The 21,953-nt window shown below is 38.0% G+C and overlaps 1 protein-coding gene across 4 annotated transcripts in view; it reads right to left on the minus strand.

The window, feature by feature from the left end:
• Positions 1-21,597, minus strand: part of TRPM7 (transient receptor potential cation channel subfamily M member 7) — a 120,948-nt gene extending 99,351 nt beyond the window's left edge. The window contains exon 1 of one of the 4 annotated variants that reach the window (XM_067746824.1): positions 21,466-21,597. In XM_067746824.1, the coding sequence (XP_067602925.1) occupies positions 21,466-21,468 (3 nt within the window). In that variant the 5' untranslated portion in view covers positions 21,469-21,597. Of the gene's footprint in view, positions 1-21,286; positions 21,378-21,465 lie in introns of those variants that run through there. The other 3 variants (XM_067746830.1, XM_067746819.1, XM_067746811.1) reach the window with 3 other exon arrangements.
• Between the last annotated feature and the right edge of the window lie 356 nt (positions 21,598-21,953).

Genomic DNA, 21,953 nt, shown 5'->3' on the forward strand with positions numbered 1-21,953 from the left:
ACTTCTCTGCTCAAAACTCTCCAGTATTTTCACATTTTACTCAAAGAAGTTTTATAAAAGCCAAAGTCCTTACAATAATCTTTAAGGTCCTAGTGCTCTGCATCTCTGCATCCTGACTCATTACTTTCATTCTATCACCTCCTTCAAGTCTTTGAGCAAACATCACCTTTCTCAATGAGACTTACACTATTTAGGAATGCAATCTCCATCACCCCCTACTCCCTTATGCACCTGTAGAGCAATAGAACCATCCCCAGGATCACATTTAGAGCATTCTCCTGAGAACCAAAAGATCTGGCCATGTCAGTTAGACTGCTGGTATATTATTGCTATCCTGGCCCCTTCTCCCACTCCACAACCATAGTACACTGAAGGTAGGCAGAGCATCTGGACCTGAAGACATTTATTCATGTGACTTCTGCTTGTAACTTGAAAAAAATACCATTTGGTAGGCTGCTCTGACACGTGATAACGTGAGGTTGAATTTCTACCAAAACCAACTTAACCTACTGCTTTAAACTCATGAAATTTTCATTAAGCTCCTATTATTAAAAATGCAGGGTTTAGGGGTAGCACTAAAATTATACTGTAATTTATCATTTAAAGGGTTGCTTCTCTCTTCTAGAAAAAATTGGAACTGGTTTGAGAGGGAAAAACAGATTAGTGGTTGTACTTGCTGCTATATTTTTACTGGTTGTTAAAGCAAGACAAAGATTTGTTTGGAATTTCTCCCTGTGAGCTTCTTTGCAAACAAATGGCAATGACCACAGCTCAGTCTCATGCTATGGTAATGAAGTCCACCAAAATCAGATTCTAGAACTAGACGTTTAAGATATGCAAATAACCTACTAAAATAATGGCAATATACATGCATGAGAAGCACTCAGACTACTCCGGTACGAATTATATATATATGTTTTTAACTAAATCATTTGCAGTTCATGAGCATATGTCTAAAGCCTACAATATGAATGAAAGATGGGCAAAAAGGGAACACAACATGAGCAAATTTATTAATTAACAGTGGACCTTTCTAAGGAGTTCTGTCAAAGACAACCACTTGACAAAAGAGGAAAACATCTTAGGGAGAACTTGGAAATATATGGGCATAGATAAATGCTATGAAATGCAATCCTGTACAGTTCATATCCTCTTTTTTTTCTTTTTTTTTTAACCTCGTCTTTTTCTTGATAGGAAAACTAGAAAGAATAGAGTAGACTTAAACAACACTGTCAATCAATTTTACCTGATGGAACTTATAAAATACTCCACCCAAAATAGCATATACTGATTTAGGACTTATTTGCAAATAAGATAAAGGAGTCAGAAAACTCAACATTAAAAAAAAAATCCAATTCACAAATGGGCAAAAGACATGGAGAGACATTTCACCAAAGAGAATATGCTTACTTTACCAAATAAGTATAAGAAAAGGTGCTCAATTTCACTGGCTATTAGGGAAATGCAAATTTAAAACTACAATGCAATACCACTTCACAACCACTAGAAAGGCTTTAATCAAAGGCTGACAATACCCAGTGCAAGCACAGATGTATATACTGGAATCTCATACTTTACTAGTCGGAATGCAGAATGGTATCAACACTTACAAAGGAAAAGTTTGGTTGTTTATTGAAATGTTAAACATAAACTTACATATGACTCCAAGATTCCATTCCTAACTATCTTCCCCCCAAAAATGAAAACATGTCCACACAAAGATTTGTATTTGAATGTTCTAGAAACATTATTCATAATAATCAACAAAGTGATATATCCATGCAATGATATATACTACTTAACAATAAAGAGGGACAAACTAAAGATAACACGCAACACTGCTGGACCTCAAAAACATTATGGTAATGGAAAAACCCAGACATAAGGTATTATGATTTCATTTACATGAAATTTCTAGAAAGGCAAAACCATAGAAACAGTAAGTTTAGTAATTACCTGGGGCTGAGAGTGAGAGCAGGGATAAACTGCAAACAAGTACAAGGGAACTTTGTGAGGTATCTAAAACTGGATTATGTTGGTTATAAAAGTAAATAAATTTATTAAAAACCATCAAATGAAAAAAAAGAAAAAAACCCCACCAAATGGGGAACTCCCTGGCAGTCCACTAGTTAGGACTCTGTGCTTTCACTGCCGAGAGCCTTGGTTCAATCCCTGGTTGGGGAACTAAGATCCCACGAGTCACACAGCATGGCCAAAATCAAACAAACAAAACAAAAAAACCCATCAAATGTGTATACTTACAAATGGCAAATTTTATAGTATGAGCATTATTCCACAACAAATCTGTTAAAAAGGAAGGGGAGGGTTACAAGACATGTAAAACAGAATAAGAAGATCAAACGTAAGTTTAATCAGAGCTCCAGAAAGAGAAAAGACAAGGTATGGGCAGAGACTTAGACATGAAAGTTACAAGACTGTCCAAAGTCACACAGCTAGTAGTTTACCCTGACTCCAAAGCCTCTACTAGCTTTCTTTTTTTAGCTTTTTAAAAGAAATTTAAGATAAGCATTTCAAAATCGTTTGATGATATGCTTTAAATAAGCACCTTTCTTACATCTTTTTTTGAAACCAATGAGTAGAAATATATTAATTACTTTCAAAAGTAGAATTCCTATGTAATCACTATGTATAGAATTTTCTGAACATGGAGAAAAATAGAAAGAACAGAGAGTTAACATACCTCTCCTAAAAGGTATTGTTAATTGCTAACTACTGCTAAGCAGTATTAGCTTTTCCCCTTTTCTTTCTCCAATTCCACTCCTCAGCAACAGTCTACCTGAAGCAACTCTAACTATAGCTATTCAAACCCAAGTGGCGATAGGGATGGAAGAATAATATCAATAGATTTCAAAATGACTGTTCTACAGCAACGAACTAATGCCCCAGTTAAGTCTAAATGCTGGCTTGTAAAACTTTGGATAGTTATTAATTGAAATACTCATAAAAGTGAAACACAGGTATATATACTTTTCATACCTTATGCCTTCCTATTAAATGTAAATATAAACATTTTCATTGACATTTTAATTTACATACGGAAGAAAAATGAATCCCAAGTAGCATTTAACATAAGAAATCATCAGAGCTCTCTTTAGGAAAATTAATCAGGGAGATAAGTAAAAGTAAGCTAGAGCCACCAGTCTTTTGGGGAGGGGCAATGGGAGCCTGGACTAGTAAAGGAATGGATACAACAGATAATTTCCAAATCCTTTATAGTTTAACACAATGCCTTACAAAAAAATAAACACTACAGATCAATTATTAATATAGTCCTGGTTTCTCATCCTTTCTTCAAATTCACCTCTGCAATTATTTGTCCAACAACAGACAACTCATCAGGGCCCAAAGGAACACCTTTCCCCTTAAACTGATGCTTCCTTCAACTTCCCCGCTTATTAGAGAAGTATGGCTATACTCTAAATAGGCAATCAGTAAATTTTTTCTATTAAGAGCCAGATGGTAAATGTTTTAGGCTTTTTGAACCACATACTGTCTCCATCACCTATTCTTTGTTTTGTTTTTTAACCACTAAAAAACATAAGAACCATTCTTAGCTCAAGGCCATACAGAACAGGCCTTGGCCAGATTTGGCATACATAACATAGTTTGCCAACTCAGGCTCTAAATCCCACAAAAGCTTCCCACAAAAAAATCTCACCATTCCACTGAGTCAATTCAATCTAACAAGTACGTGCCAAGCCCTTCAGATTCTTCCCCTACACTGTTTCTTGGATATTACTAATGTCCCTTCTACCAGCCCTACAATCCCAAAAGATCCTTGTATTAAGAGTTGCTTTCTAGAGGAGGAACCAAGATGGCGGAGCAGAAGGACGTGCTCTCACTCCCTCTTGCAAGAACACCAAAATCACAACTAGCTGCTAGACAATCATCGACAGGAAGACACTGGAACTCACCAAAAAAGATACCCCACACCCAAAGACAAAGGAGAAGCCACAATGAGACAGTAGGAGGGGTGCAGTCACAGTAAAATCAAATCCCATAACTGGTGGGTGAATCACAGACTGGTGAACACTTATACTACAGAAGTCCACCCACTGGAGTAAAGGTTCTGAGCCCCACATCAGGCTTCCCAACCTGGGGGTCCGGCAATGGGAGGAGGAATTCCTAGAGAATCAGACTTTGAAGCCTAGGAGGAATTGATTGCAGGACTTCGACAGGACTGGGGGAAACAGAGACTCCACTCTTGGAGGACATACACAAAGTAGTGTCCGCATCGGGACCCAGGGGAAGGAGCAGTGACCCCAGGGTAGAAAGAGACCTACCTGCTAGTGTTGGAGGGTCTCCTGCAGAGGCGGGTGTGGCTCTGTTTCACCGTTGGGACAAGGACACTGTCAGCAGAAGTTCTGGGAAGTACTCCTTAGCGTGAGACCTCCCAGAGTCTGCCATTAGCCCGACCAAAGACCCCAGGCAGGTTCAAAGGTTGGGTGGCCTCAGGGAGGGAACCCAGCCCCACCCATCAACAGTCAAGTGGATTAAAGTTTTACTGAGCTCTGCCCACCAGATCAACAGTAACCTCTACCCACCACCAGTCCCTCCCTTCGAGCCTCTTAGATGGCCTCATCCACCAGAGGGCAGAGAGCAGAAGCAAGAAGAACTACAGTCCTGCAGCCTGTGGAACAAAAACCACATTCACATAAAGATAGACAAGATGAAAAGGCAGAGAGCCATATACCAAATAAAGGAACAAGATAAAACCCCAGAAAAACAACTAAATGTAGTGGAGATAAGCAACCTTCCAGAAAAAGAATTCAGAATAATGATACTGAAGATGATCAAGGACCTCGGAAAAAGGATGGAGGCAAAGATCGAGAAGATGCAAAAAATGTTGAACAAAGACCTAGAAGAATTAAAGAACAAACAAACAGAGATGAACAATACAGTAACTGAAATGAAAACTACACTTGAAGGAATCAATAGCAGAATAACTGAGGCAGAAGAACAGATAAGTGACCTGGAAGACAGAATGGTGGAATTCACTGCTGCAGAACAGAATAAAGAAAAAAAAAATGAAAAGAAATGAAGACAGCCTGAGAGACCTCTGGGACAACATTAAACGCAACAACATTCTCATTATAGGGGTCCCAGAAGGAGAAGAGAGAGAGAAAGGACCAGAGAAAATATTTGAAGAGATTATAGTCGAAAACTTCCCTAACATGGGAAAGGAAACAGCCACCCAAGTCCAGGAAGTACAGCAAGTCTCATACAGGATAAACCCAAGGAAAAACATGCTGAGACACATAGTAATCAAATTGGCAAAAAATAAAGACAAAGAAAAATTATTGAAAGCACCAAGGGAAAAATGACAACATACAAGGGAACTCCCATAAGGTTAACAGCTGATTTCTCAGCAGAAACTCTGCAAGCCAGAAGGGAGTAGTATGAAATACTTAAAGTGATGAAGGGGAAGAACCTACAACCAAGATTACTCTACCCAGCAAGGATCTCATTTAGGTTTGATGGAGAAATCAAAATCTTTACAGACAAGCAAAAGCTAAGAAAATTCAGCACTACTAAACCAGCTCTACAACAAATGCTAAAGGAACTTCTCTAAGTGGGAAACACAAGAGAAGAAAAGGACCTACAAAAAAAAACCCAAAACAATGAAGAAAATGGTCATTGGAACATACATATCGATAATTACCTTAAACGTGAATGGATTAAATGCTCCAACCAAAAGACACAGGCTTGTTGAATGGATACAAAAACAAGACCCATCTATATGCTGTCTACAAGAGACCCACTTCAGACCTAGGGACACATACAGACAGAAAGTGAGGAGATGGAAAAAGATATTCCATGCAAATGGAAATCAAAAGAAAGCTGGAGTAGCTATACTCACATCAGATAAGATAAAATTGACTTTAAAATAAAGAATATTACAAGAGACAAGGAAGGACACTACATAATGATCAAAGGATCAATCCAAGAAGATATAACAATTATAAATATATATGCATCCAACATAGGAGCACCTCAATATATAAGGCAACTGCTAACAGTTATAAAAGAGGAAATCGACAGTAACGCATAATAGTGGGGGACTTTAACACTTTACTTACACGAATGGACAGATCATCCAAAAATGAAAATAAATAAGGAAACAGAAGCTTTAAATGACACAATAGACAACAGAGATTTAATTGATATTTATAGGACATTCCATCCAAAAACAGCAGACTACACTTTCTTCTCAAGTGCGCACGGAATATTCTCCAGGATAGATCACATCTTGGGTCACAAATCAAGCCTCAGTAAATTTAAGAAAACTGAAATCATATCAGCATCTTTTCTGACCACAACACTATGAGATTAGAAATGAATTACAGGGGAAAAAACGTAAAAAACACAAACACATAGAGGCTAAATAATACATTATTAAATAACCAAGAGATCACTGAAGAAATCAAAGAGGAAATCAAAAAATACCTAGAGACAAATGACAATGAAAGCACAATGAATCAAAACCTATGGGATGAAGCAAAAGCAGTTCTAAGAGGGAAGTTTATAGCTATAAAGGCCTACCTCAAGAAACAAGAAAAATCTCAAGTAAACAATCTAACCTTACACCTAAAGGAACTAGAGAAAGAAGAATAAACAAAACCCAAAGTTAGCAGAAGGAAAGAAATCATAAACATCAGAGCAGAAATAAATGAAATACAAACAAAGAAAACAACAGCAAAGATCAATAAAACTAAAAGCTGGTTCTTTGAGAAGATAAACAAAATTGATAAACCATTAGCCAGACTCATCAAGAAAAAGAGGGAGAGGACTCAAATCAATAAAAGTAGAAATGAAAAAGGAGAAGTTACAACAGACACCGCAGAAATACAAAGCATCCTAAGAGACTACTACAAGCAACTGTATGCCAATAAAATGGACAACCTGGAAGAAATGGACAAATTCTTAGAAAGGTATAACCTTCCAAGACTGAACCAGGAAGAAACAGAAAATATGAACAGACCAATCACAAGTAATGAAATTGAAACTGTGAATAAAAATCTTCCAACAAACAGAAGTCCAGGACCAGATGGCTTCACAACTGAATTCTATCAAACATTTAGAGAAGAGCTAACACCCATTCTTCTCAAACTTCCAAACAATTGCAGAGGAAGGAACACTCCCAAACTCATTCTATGAGGCCACCATCACCCTGATACCAAAACCAGACAAAGACACTACAAAATAAGAAAATTACAGACCTATATCACTGATGAATATAGATGCAAAAATCCTCAACAAAATACTAGCAAACAGAATCCAACAACACATTAAGAGGATCATACACAATGATCAAGTGGGACTTATCCCAGGGATGCAAGGATTCTTCAACATATGCAAATCAATCAATGTGATACACTATATTAACGAACTGAAGAATAAAAGCCATATGATCGTCTCAATAGATGCAGAAAAAGCTTTTGACAAAATTCAACACCCATTTATCATAAAAACTCTCCAGAAAGTGGGCATAGAGGGAAACTACCTCAACATAATAAAGGCCATATAGGACAAACCCACAGCCAACATCATTCTCAATGGTGAAAAACTGAAAGCATTTCCTCTCAGATCAGGAACAAGACAAGGATGTCCACTCTCACCACTATTATTCAACATAGTTTTGGAAGTCCTAGCCACGGCAATCAGAGAAGAAAAAGAAATAAAAGGAATACAAATTGGGAAAAGAAGAAGTAAAACTGTCACTGTTTGCAGATGACATGACATTATACATAGAGAATCCTAAAAATGCCACCAGAACACTACTAGACCTAATTAATGAATCTGGTAAAGTTGCAGGATACAAAATTAATGCACAGAAATCTCTTGCATTCCTATACACTAATGATGAAAAATCTGAAACAGAAATTATGGAAACAATCCCATTTACCATTGCAACAAAAAGAATAAAATACCTAGGAATAAACCTAACTAGGGAAACAAAAGACCTGTATGCAGAAAACTATAAGACACTGAGGAAAGAAATTAAAGATACCAACAGATGGAGAGATATACCATGTTCTTGGATTGGAACAATCAATATTGTGAAAATGACTACACCACCCAAAGCAATCTACAGATTCAATGCAATCCCTATCAAATTATCAATGGCATTTTTTATGGAACTAGAACAAATCAACTTAAAATTTGTATGGAGACACAAAAGACCCCGAATAGCCAAAGCAGTCTTGAGGGAAAAAAACAGAGCCGGAGGAATCAGACTCCCTGACTTCACACTACACTACAAAGCTACAGTAATCAAGACTGTTGCGCTGTTGGTGGTAATGTAAATTGATACAGCCACTATGGAGAACAGTATGGAGGTTCCTTAAAAAACTAAAAATAGAATTACCATATGATCCAGCAATCCCACTACTGGGCATATACCCAAAGAAAACCATAATTCAAAAAGACACATGCACCCCGATGTTCACTGCAGCACTATTTACAATAGCCAGGTCATGGAAGCAACCTAAATGCCCATCGACAGACAAATGGATAAAGAAGTTGTGGTACATATATACAATGGAATATTACTCAGCCCTAAAAAGGAACGAAATTGAGTCATTTGTTGAGACGTGGATGCATCTAGAGACTGTCATACAGAGTGAAGTAAATCAGAAAGAGAAAAACAAATATCGTATATTAACACACGTATGTGGAACCTAGAACAATGGTACAAATGAACCGCTTTGCAGGGCAGAAGTTGAGAGACAGATGTAGAGAACAAACGTATGGACACCAAGAGGGGAAAACCACGGTGGGGTGGGGGATGGTGGTATGCTGAATTGGGCGATTGGGATTGCCATGTATACACTGATGTGTATAAAACTGATGACTAATAAGAACCTGCAGTATAAAAAAAAAACAAAAAAACTAATACTAAACTCTCTTTGGGTTAATTTGTATGGAAATATGTTAATATAAATGTTTCAGACATTACATGAAATTTCTAAAAATCTTATATGTTCTGATATAATGTTATAAGTCATAATTCTAGTTATTACTTTAAAATGTATATCTCAGAAATAACTAAATTTCCTTGTCAATTATTATGAACTTTCACCAAATCTTTAACCATGGTCATTTTTAAGTCTTTCTTCATTTACAGACAGTTCTGGATGTACTCTGATGCTTTTCCAAAAATGTTCCTGTAAAAGGGTTTCATCTTCAAGGAATTCATGGAAAAGACTCTGACAAGTACAGGTTTCTGGTAACTGACTATACTGCTGAACTGAATGAATAAGCATTTTCAGAACTCTAATGGAAAACTGATGAATTCATAAAAGTGCTAACAAAATATCAAGATAAATAAATTAATTACATGGGACTGAGTGAACTGATTAGGATGATTATAATTTTTGTGACTTTCTGTTTGAATAAAAAAAAAAAAATCCCGTAAGGACTCAGAGGCAAAAAACATACAAATCAATTTTCACTGCAAAGTAAAGGAGCTGTTACAGTAGAGGATTACTGGACTGAATGTCAATATTATGACATAGTATGAGTGTGTTTCGTGTTTGGTAAACTGCAGTCATTGTTGCTTTTGTTGTGGTCAAAAAAATAAATAAAAATAAATAAAAATATTTTTAAAGAAAAAAAAAGAGTTGCTTTCTAATGAGGTGAAAAAAGAGGTGGGGCTAAAGAGTTTTAGATGTAGATTAACAAAAGTTATTTTTCCTGCAGGTTTCCTATAGCTGATAGTCACATATCCCAGCTGATAACTGCAAATCCTTCCCAATGACTGGTTTCTGCAATTTTTGAAATTCTGAGTTTCTGCTCTACCATCAGGTATCCAATCAAATGTACCCTGGATTACAAATATATGTATATTTATATTCCTGATTTTACACTTCTTTTGCTAGACTGTATTACTGAATTTTACCAAAAGGTGGCACACTACAAACACAAATCTGAAAATTCCTAACTTAGGAACTTTTACTAGGTAAAGTAAAAACTAACTATATCCACAGAACATTAGCAAAAGAGGGAAACTTAGGGATCACTTAGTGATCTTCAGTGGTTAAAGAGCACAGATTCTGGAGTCAGATTAACCTGTTAGAATTCTAGCTTTGTTGTTTATACTGTCGATGCAACCTTAAGCAAGTTTCTGAACTTGTACCCTCACCTATAATATAGAAAAATAACAGTACCTAATTCACAATGTTGCTCTGAAGACTATGGTCCGTGTTTTAGCAAAATGCCACACACACAGTCATATTTCAACAATTCTTCAAAATTCAGTTATAAATTCTTCCTATCTGTCTCCTAGCAATAAGGGGCACATCTGCTATAAATAAACCTTCTAACCACATACGACTCTTCAAACAAGTCAGTAATAGCACATCCTTCTTGCCTATATGCTGAGAACAAAAATTGGGGGAAAAAAAGATTGCTTTAAAAATTCTACTTTCAAGGTAACATGTGAAAATCAATCTATTTTTACAACTAAATACACTCTATGGTTCTATATATTAATATTAGAAAGGAGCTTTCAGCTATGGAGGTTCTACTGGATTAACCCTCCCACAGATAACCATAAACTCTGGACAAAATAAAAATTAAAAAAAAAAAAACAACTACTTAACGGCACTGGAGAGGCAACCAAAAGCAAGCAGAAATCAGATGAAGTCTGTACTTAAGATAAAGGGACAGCACTGAGGGAGTTTCCCATTTTTTGCCTAAGACAGTCCCCACTCCACATCTACTAAGTAGCTAAAACTCCAATAGAAATCCCACAGTCTTACTCGCTTGAAGAACCAGAACAGCAACTTCAAGGTGACAACAGCAGCTGGAAAGTGATGGGAAAAGTGATTCTGCAAAGGACAGAGTCACAGAAAGGGAAGCTTAAATGCTGCACAATAACTCTGTTCAAATCTAGCTGACCCATGAAGTACGTATACATGGGGCAGATTTCAAGCATGTCAGTTAAGAATAAAATAACTGAACAGATATTTTTGCTGCCCACTGAAGGAGACACAGTTTGGAATTTGAGTACAGTCAAGTTAATCAACTACTATCCTAGTCTGCTTTGACTGCTGTAACAAATACTGGAAGACCTAACTGTGGTTTCAACAACCAAAATTCATTTTCTCACTTCTAGAGACTGGAATCCAAGATTAAGGTGCTAGTAAGGTCTGTGTCTGGTGAGAGCCCCCTCCTTGGGTTGCAGACAGCTGTCTTTTCACTGTGTCGGGGAGAGGGAGCAAGCTCTCTGGTGTCTCTTCGTATAAGGACCCTACCTTCATCACCTCATCTAACTCTAATTACCTCCACAAAGCCCCATCTTTAAATACCATCAACACTGAATTCTGGGAAGACACAAACATTCAGTCCATAACAACTACTTTAAAAAACAAAATCAGTAGTCTTCAGAGGACTATAACAGAACCCAGAGTCTCTCCAAAGTAACATTCACAACACCTATGATAACAATCCAAAATTACTAGATATAAGAAGAAACAGGAAAATGTGACCCATACTCAAGAAAAAAGGCAATCAAATTAAGAGGAAGTTTGCCTACTAATAAAATGCAATAGCTTAAAAAAGTTAAATGACACTACAGATCTAGAAATTTTGAGTTACATGATAATTTTGTACATAGGTCAACATGCCTGCCAGCAACAGCACAATGACAAAGAAAAATTAAGGTTAGCCTGAAGCAAAATGTTGAAAACAGCTGGCACTCTTTGACTTCCTCTGTCAAGTCCAATTTATTTGATCTCCTGGCACTCCTACAGGCCCTTACGCTAGAGTTCTGCTCCTGTGCTTAATTGGCTGCCAACCACTTAACTAATTAATAATTACATATTACTGATAATTCAAATATGAATCCTCTGAACAGGTTTTTAAGACACTGTTGAAAAGCTTCTGTGGAATGATAAACAGTTGGGGAAGTTTTATATATTAAAAAATAAACAGGGCTTCCCTGGTGGCTCAGTGGTTGAGAGTCCGCCTGCCGACGCAGGGGACACGGGTTCATGCCCTGGTCCGGGAAGATCCCACATGCCGCGGAGCAGCTGGGCCCGTGAGCCATGGCCACTGAGCCTGCACGTCCGGAGCCTGTGCTCCGCAATGGGAGAGGCCACAACAGTGAGAGGCCCGTGTACCGCAAAAATAAATAATAATAAAAATAAATAAATAAACAGAATCAGATTCAGACCATGACTATGTTTGTAAAGAGTCCAACTACTACAACCCATCTTATTTTCTGTTGGTTTTGCTGTCCTGCTGACCTCGTGGAGATTGCTACCCTGACTGCTTACCAGTCCAATACTGCCCTCAATTTAAGGGATAGAAAATGTTTGATAAAGATAAGTATGAGCAGTTGCCATCATGCCATACCATCGAGTCCAAGACATTAAATAATTGAAGACTAGACATTGAGTCTAAAAAGTGACCAACCTCCACTTAGCTCAAACAGCAGTAATTTTTTCCTCAGGTATTCCAGATAAAGTCTTACCCAGAATAATTCATTTTTACCATAAAGAATTATTATTAAAATGAAAGGGATCAAAATTCATCATTTTAGGAGAAAAAAAGATAAGTATGTTGGCAAAAAAAAAAAAAATTAAATTTCTTACACTAACTCAAGAAATTTTACCAGACTCCTAAGATTGCTAAAAAATCCAAATAAATATATTGACACAAAAGACAAACAGAACAACTGAGTAAATCACTTAGAAACTTGCACTTAAGGAAACTTGGTGTGTGACAGACACAGCAATACAAATCAGGAGATAATACCAATATACTATATGTATATGAACTATCACACTAGAATTCAAAATGAATACTAGATGGGTTAATAAAGTCATAACTTTAAAACTTCTACCAAAAAATAAATAACTTTATAACCTCAAGATAAGAAAAAGCACATGCTATAAAGAAAATACTGATAAATTATTACACTAAAATTAAAAACCAATGTACACCAACAACCTAAAAATAAGTAAATAGCCCACCATTAACAAAGTAAAAATTTTAAAAGCTAGAGACTGAAGAAGGTATTTGTAGCTCATAAAACAAACAAACAAACAAAAAAACAAAAATTAGTATCCAGAATACATAAAGAACTTCTAGAAGTAAATAATAAAGAAGAAAAAGATAATCCATTAGAAAACTGAGCAAAGCAATTCATCAAAGAGGAGGTAACCATAGCCAAAAACTTGTAACCTGAAATGATACACAACATTATCGGTGGACAGGGACATGCAAATTACAACAATGAGGAACTACTACACATTCATGAATCTGGCAAAATAAAAGAACCGCATCAAAAGTGCTGGCAAAGGCGTTGGGGGAAAGAAAAGAATTCTCATATATTTCTAGAGGGAGTGGACACTGCACAACTACTTTGGTCAACACTTTGGCAATATCTACAAAGATGAAGATGCACCTACCCTATGACCCAGCAATTCTACGTCTAGATATATACTTCCTAGAAAAATTCTCACATGTGTACATAAGACGATACATATAAGAATGTTACATCATTATTTGTAAAAATACTGGAAACAACCTAAATGCCCAATAACAGTAAAATGGACAACATACAGCATATTCCTATCGTGGAATAATATATAGCAGCTGAAAGGGATAAACTAAACCTCACATGTATCAACATGAATTAATCTCCAAAACCGAATGTTCATTAAAAAGAAAAAAAAAGAGGTCTTCCCTGGTGGCGCAGTGGTTGAAAGTCCGCCTGCCGATGCAGCGGACACGGGTTCGTGCCCCGGTCCGGGAAGATTCCGCATGCTGCGGAGCGGTTGGGCCCATGAGCCATGGCCACTGAGCCTGCGTGTCCGGAGCCTGTGCTCCGCAACGGGAGAGGCCACAACAGTGAGAGGCCAAAAAAAAAAAAAAAAAGCTATAAGGATATACTGTTCAGCACAGGAAATATATCCTGTATTTAATAATAACTTTATTTTTTTAATATCTTTATTGAAGTATAATTACTTTACAATGTTGTGTTAGTTTCTGTTGTACAACAAAGTGAATCAGACATAAATGTACATATATCCCCATATCCCCTGCCTTATAATAACTGTAAATGGAGTATAATCTATAAAAATATTGAATCACTATGTTGTACACCTGAAACTAATATTGTATATCAATTATATTTCAGTAAAAAAAGAAAACGAAAAAAAAAGATCCATAAAAAGATGTACATAATTCTATATATATCAAACATAGGAACACTATATAGTATACATACTCTTGGTAACAACATTACAAAAGCATCCAAAGGAACAATAAAGGCTAAATTTAGGATAAAAGTTATGTCTGAAAAAGTAGAAAGTGGAATGGGATTTTGATGGGGTACATCAAATTTTGTCTGTAATATTTTATTTCTTAAGCTGGGTGATAAGCACTGTCTGCTATATTATGATCTACACACCTGAATTCCATAACAAAAACAACCAGCGAAGAACTCAAATTATATACATTTATTTTAAAATATTATGTACTTTCAGTCAAATAGTATACAATTTAAATTCTACACCTTTCTTCCTGGCTCCTTATTACCTAATAAAATATTTTTTCAAAAGCAACAGCATCTGTTGAATTAAATGGATCTATCACATATACCTAATTCAATGACCATTGATTGATATGTTTTCAGATGATACCACAAAAATTAATCTGAAAAAGAGAAATCTAAAGAAGTATTGGACATTCTCTATTACAAATCTTGAGCCTTCATATTGGAGTAAACCATAACAACCTATTCTCTTTCCCTGAGTAGTGTGATGATACTTTGTTGATACACTCATTATAGGCATCTATGGTTTTTATTAATGAGTTCTACCTATAACAAAATCTATTTAGTTTAGTTAATGACTTTTCCAATCTATTAAGGATTCCCTCAGAATAGTAAATCTCTGCACTTCGTCAAAATACCATGTAAACAACTGAGTTATAAATAACCTATCCTAAAGTTATTACATAGAAATTTGGTAGTAAAGGAAATTCTACTAAGCTTTATAGCATTTAAAGAAAATATGGTACGACAAAATTTTTTTAAAGGTGACACATCTTTTTTTTTTTTAAAGGATGCACCTTGCCTTTATTGAAGAGTCTTTAAAGAATTCAGTAGCTTACTTCATATTTTTTTTAACATCTTTATTGGAGTATAATTGCTTTACAATGGTGTGTTAGTTTCTGCTTCATAACAAAGTGAATCAGTTATACATATACATATGTTCCCGTATCTCTTCCCTCTTGCATCTCCCTCCCTCCCACCCTCCCTATCCCACCCCTCCAGGCGGTCACAAAGCACCGAGCCGATATCCCTGTGCCATGCGGCTGCTTCCCACTAGCTATCTACCTTACGTTTGTTAGTGTATATATGTCCATGACTCTCTCTCGCCCTGTCACAGCTCACCCTTCCCCCTCCCCATATCCTCAAGTCTGTTCTCCAGTAGGTCTGTGTCTTTATTCCTGTCTTACCCTAGGTTCTTCATGACATTTTTTTTCTTAAATTCCATATATATGTGTTAGCATACGGTATTTGTGTTTTTCTTTCTGACTTACTTCACTCTGTATGACAGACTCTAGGTCTATCCACCTCATTACAAATAGCTCAATTTCGTTTCTTTTTATGGCTGAGTAATATTCCATTGTATATACTACTCAGCCATAAATGACACATCTTTTTAAATGACCTTAACTTTTTTACTTAACAGTAACACCTGTCATCTGACATCTCGCTAATAAAGATCCTTCTCCAGGTTTCTATAATTTGGCAAGTCAACACCTACTATTCCACTTATAAGCCTTATGACCTCTGGTGAGTGATTCTGCTTCTCTGTTCTTTATACAAATAATGGAGGGCGGAAAAAGTGTCTACTTCATAATGGAGTCTTGAGAGTGATATATGTAATTGATATATGTAAAGCATTTAGAACGATGGCCACAAAATGCTAATACATGTTAGCTAACATTGTGAAAATTTGTCTAAAGCCTATAACACACTTTGTTTAGTCAGGAGTACCTTCTGGGTAGAGCACCTTCCAGGTGCTGGGTATGGTAAATTATACTCAAAAACAAGGAAGACTGCTAGTTCACATACTGAAGGGTAATTTACAGTCCCATCTTTCTATTCTAGTTAATGTTTCTCCAGTCTCCTCCTTATAGTATTAGTCTGCTTCCCAGATAACTTTCCTTCTATCATTCCTAATGTACTACCAAACTGTCAGAGAAAAGTAGGTAACTAAGCCTATTAAATTTCACTTTGCACATATTTTTCAACCAGTGAACTCTGGGCTTAAGGGTGCTATATTTCTGATAATGGCTTGGCTCAAAAGCTTTTTTTCTTTCTATGAGGAGTTGGGTTTCCAAAGGATGAAGTTTTCAGAAGTCTGGCAGCTGGGATAGTTGAGGTGTTAAGTTATTAACATGTTTTCATGACGCAAGGAGGGACAAATAGTGTTTCACAGACTTTAATCCTAGTACTGCTCCAGAGGTGAAGTAGAAAAAAGATTACCATCTGTCTTTCACAGAGTAACAGTGTGACTTGGCAAAGATGCTTAGGTGAACAGGCAAGTCTATCAATTTCAAAGAACTGCTTACCGCCATACACCAAAATTTCTTCAACAGGGTTCTAAAACCTTTAGATAGTCAGGAAACTAAACACATATTCCCCCAAAAGATCCAGAGTAATTTTCTAAATCCTAGGTGAACCGAACCAAAGGGTCAACAAAATATCTAAAAGTAGTAACTTAATTCAAATTAAACCAACATTTTTATAAAGATAAACTAGAAGAGGTCCAATTCTCCAAGTCACACATTTCACTTATATTCAAACTAATCTAATAATTACAAAGCCCCTTCTAAGACTGACACACATCTAAGTGTTTTTATACCAATTCCTATAAATGACTCAGTTCAAATTCCCATAGATAACCAAATGTTCCTCATGTTCTAAACTAATCTCAACCACTCTGAACTTTGCCTCCAGGCAACAAACTTAAAACAGGCATTTTTAAGACTGCTCATTTTAAGAGCAGTCTCTTAAAAACAAAAACAACAACAACAAAAAAAAACTGTAAAATTTAATCATATGCTGAAAGGTTCCCCCAAAAAGAAAGGAGAAACAGAAACCCAGAGTGAAATAACTGAGCAATGGCAATAATCATCAATTGCTACTATTATGTGAATGTATGATGGGGAACGTCACAACTCAAATATCAGGCAGCTGACAACACCAACCCACTGGTCAATCTTAACATCAAAAAAAGAAAAACAACCAGACAGCATGTGCCTCTTAATGTAATGCAATAAAAAGTACACAGCACTACCTGTGAAGCAGTCTTGCCAAAACATCCAACTAGAATCATAGAGTCTTTAGATTAACCACTCGTTCACAGGAAATACAAAGGAGAAAGGAACATGTTACAGGATGCTATATGGATACATTCAACAAAATCCAAACTGTGGGAAATTCTACAGGGCAAATGATCTGGATTTTTTTTTCATTAAATAAATGTTAAATGACAAGACCAAAAAAGGGGGGGGAGGGGATACAAGAGACTGAGATTTATCAACCAAATGCTGTGTGGACTTCTTTGGATCCTGATTCAAACAAACCAACTGGAAAAAAAAACAGGAGAAAATTAAGGAAATATACTGAATATTTAATGATATCAAAGAATTATTAATTTTAGGTGTGCTAATAGTACTGTGGATATGTTAACGTTTTAGAGATACACATAATGAAGTACCTGTAGATGGAACATGTCTGGGATTTGCTTTTAAATTATCCAGTTGAGGAGGAATGAGAGGGATAATAGCAGAAACAATATTCACATGTTTCAAACTGTTGAAAAGGGTCATGGGTATATGGTGATTCATTGTACTATTATACCTTTGTAAGTTTGAAATCTCCCACATTAGAATGTTAAAGAAAGAGATTATCAGAGTACTGTATCAAAAATATCTATGGTTGGCAAAACTCTCAAACTTAAATTTTAGAAGTGTTTGCTTCAATAGACCTTCATTTAAAAATCAAAACCAGGGACTTCCCTGGTGGCAGAGTGGTTGGGAATCCGCCTGCCAATGCAGGGAACAAGAGTTCAAGCCCTGGTCCGGGAGGATCCCACATGCCACGGAGCAGCTAGGCCCATGCGCAACAACTACTGAGCCTGCACTCTAGAGCCCGCGAGCCACAACTGCTGAAGCCCGCATGCCTAGAGCCCATGCTCTGCAACAAGAGGCCACCGCAGTGAGAAGCCCATGCACTGCAACGAAGAGTAGCCCCCCACTCACCGCAACTACAGAAAGCCCGCGCAGCCATGAAGACCCAATGCAGCTATAAATACATAAATTTGTAAAAAAAAAAAATCGAAGTCAAAAATACAATTTTAAGTACTGCCTTTAAGTATTATATTTGCACATATTAAGTAATGACTTCAACTATTACATGTTTTCATTTTATGTCTGGTTCTTCTTACTGACATTTGCTAACACACACACACACACCTCCTCGAAAGGAACCAAGTTCTAAATATTCTAACGCCTAAACATCTCAATCAGTTCCTTCTTTTCTTCTACTACTTCTTTACGTCAAGCCCTAAATATTTTGGTCTTGCTACAGCCTCCTTATGGACTCTCTTTTCAGCTTAAACACACAGCAAGTCACCCTCCATACTGATTCCTTCAGTGCACCCCTCATCTCCAGAATAAAATCCAAACTTCTTTGCATAACATACATTGCCCTCAGAAATCTGGTCCCTGCCTATCTTTATAACACTCCCAGACTAGTACCCCATATATCATCCCATACTCCACTCCTTCTAAACTACATACAGTACTCGTACAACAGATCTTAAGATAAACTATGGATGCTTTTTTTTTTTTTTTGGCCGCACAGCACAGCTTTCAGGATCTTAGCTCCCCAACCAGGGGTCGAACTCAGGCCCTCAGCAGTGAAAGCGCCGAGTCCTAAACACTGGACTAGGGATTTCCCTGGATGCTCTTCTCTTCTAAAGCTCAGTTCCCTTAGACTAAAACCACCAATACCAAATTCTACATACCTTCTATTTCCAGGTTAATTAATTCCTATTGCCTCTACGACACTCACTTCTCCTATCAGCTCCTTTGCAAGCCTAACCAGACTTTCCTTTCTCTCTCCCTGACTAGCCTATACATTCACAGTAATCTATGCAGTAATATCAAACTACCTTTTTGCTTTTTGCATATCTATACTGCCCTTCAAGACAGAGTATCACAGAGCCTGCTAGACACTAAATGTTTGTTTTGTGATGTATGCATCTCCCATTGACAATAGACAGGTAGTTCTTTTATAAATAACTGGAACGTAAGCGGTTTGGAAGTGGGAAACTTGTCTAACACATCTTTGCCACTCCAGTGCTTGGAATATATTAAACACTAAGTGTTTACCAAATGAATGAAACAAATATTTCTAATAGCCATGGTTTTTAATTTTGTAACAAAATTTATTCGACTGCAGTTTCCCTTGTGTTTCTTGGTATTTTATTTGTTTTGTGTTGTTTTTTGGTCTGTTGGCTGATTAGTTTTAAAGCAAAGGCCTTAAACAAGAGTTTACAATAAGAATTATACAGTGTAGCTACAACATACTTAGGGAAACTTTCAGGTCACAGTGTTTACCTTAAAGTTGAGGAGGCTCAACGAATTATCATTATTGGAGAACCTCAGTATTAGGTTATCCTAAGGTTTCACTGTAATTTAATTGGAAATTGTAGGGAAAAATCACAAAACTCAATAGCAGTCAGGACCCAAGCAACGTAAAAAATAAAATCAGATTCTTAATTTCAAATTTTAAAGTGAAAACTTCTCCCTGTAGAAACAACAATGCTGCATACAAACGTTGTTTCGGAGGCGGGGGGTGCATCTGCCACAAAAATCGAAAGACAACAAACACAAGAGAAACTCTGACCACGTCAATTTTTGAAGGCTAGATTTCAAAGTGTGTAGATAGCGACATTAAGAGGCTGAACTTAAGAACAGCACCTGAGGTAAGACTAAGAAATTGACTTTCACTAGAATGTCACTAGAAACAAAGTCATCTGGTTGCTTTAACCAAACAGTAGGAAGCAATGGCTTTTAAGATGATGAATCGTCTTCACTTCCATTTTCTAACGTATCTAAATTTTTTTCTAAATACTTAAGTGGCATGTTCAAATGTATGCTATTTACCATATAAAAAAAGGAAAACTAGACACATCACTGAACAGTATTAATGGTTTGCTTTTTTTTTAATGAAAGGCACTTTGATTCAACTTCCCCCCCCAAAATAGATTCCCTTAAAATCCACTTAAGTAATAAATGTTAAAATTTAGCGTCGGTAGAGGAACTTAACAAATCCTTCTTTTAAAAATTACGAAAAAAGGTAAAATGACGTTTTTATTGACTTTACCGAAAAATGTGGAAAATAATGGAAAGGTGTACTATTTATTCAAAGCATAACTACTTTCGTGGTTTCAATTTGTATGGTACTTGAATTAGTTTCTAGAGAAAAGTAAACCTGCCAGACTCCAGCAAAGACAGAATTGTTTGCATGAAGCCTATCTAGTTCAACTACTGACCAGGAATACCTACCCGCTCGTCAAGTCTCTGATCTAAATGACTTTCTCTGTGAGAAATCCTCTCATTTTATTCCTGGCCTTAACAAAAACCTCCATCAGAAGGTGAAATGCGCCGCATCCCTCTCACAACTTTGGTTTAAAACACGACCAACCCTTCTCTGGGGCAACGGATGAGGCGGTTCGACACAAATCCAGACAACACATCGCCTCGGTACCTACAGCAGCGCCCCAATAAAACCCTTAAATCTTGCTAAAGAAAATTCCAAACCAGATTTAGCGTCAATATCGTCTAATCCCTCCTCTTGGGCTCCAGAGGAAAATGGACCTGTGGAGTACACGCTGCGCAGCAAACAAGGCACAGCTCCAAAGCCGTATCCTCTATCCCGTTTTTGCTCCCTCTCAGCCCTCCCTCTGCTTCCATGCAGAACTTGAGCAGAGCATTTGGCTGCCTTATCTGCCAGCAACAAGCGCCAGGAGGAACGCGCTCCCGGGAGATGCGGAGCTTGCAGGCTGAGCGCTGCCTCTGGCGCGCTGCGGCCGCTCAGCTCTGCCAGGTCCTCCGCGGCTCCCGCCTCTGCCGCCCCGAAGAGCCCTCGCTTGAGCCCGGGCTCCGCTCAGGGGATTCCCGCGACGAGGTGTCGCGCCAGATTTGCTACCTGCTTCCTGCTCCTCACCCGCGAAAGAACTGCACTCCCGTCCCGCCACGGCAAGTCCGGAAGCCTCAAAGCAAACCGGCGGTGCATAGCCCCAGGAAGAGCGGCTCCGCGCACACACTTGCCAGCCGAGTCCTCCCCCTTCCCTGCCCGCAACCCCCAGGGCCATTCCCCCGCCTGGGCCTGCGTGGGTCCAGTACCATTCTCCTCACGGGGCGGACTCCGGAAGGGCAGCAACTCCACCTCCTCCTCCTCCGCGGCCTGTAGCCATCTATCGGGAAGCGTCTCCGGAGGCGGCAGCAGAGGCCGCCGGACAAGGACAGCCCAGGGAAACCTTCTCAGAACTAACTCAGCTCCGGCACTAGCAGCAGAAACTGAGTCTTTCATAATTGTGCGACCAACTCCGCCGGGTGACTGGCCACAGGGACGCGCCCGCGCCCGCCTCCGCCGGCGACGGGGCTGGAGACAGACCACGTGAGAGGCGCGTCGTGTGCGTAGCCGCCCGCGGCCCGGGTCACGTGAGAGGCGCGCGCTCCCTCACTTCCAGGCCGCCTCCATGCGCGCCGCGCGTACGCGTCGGGCACGAGCGCCCCCGTCCCAGCACCTCGGCTATGCCGAGTTGGGTGAGGTGTTCTCCCCAGATCTCCGTGGGATACCTAGGCGGGACTTGCACAAACATCTGCCTCAG

This window comes from Pseudorca crassidens, chromosome 1, assembly GCF_039906515.1.
Source record: "Pseudorca crassidens isolate mPseCra1 chromosome 1, mPseCra1.hap1, whole genome shotgun sequence".
Taxonomy (NCBI): domain Eukaryota; kingdom Metazoa; phylum Chordata; class Mammalia; order Artiodactyla; family Delphinidae; genus Pseudorca; species Pseudorca crassidens.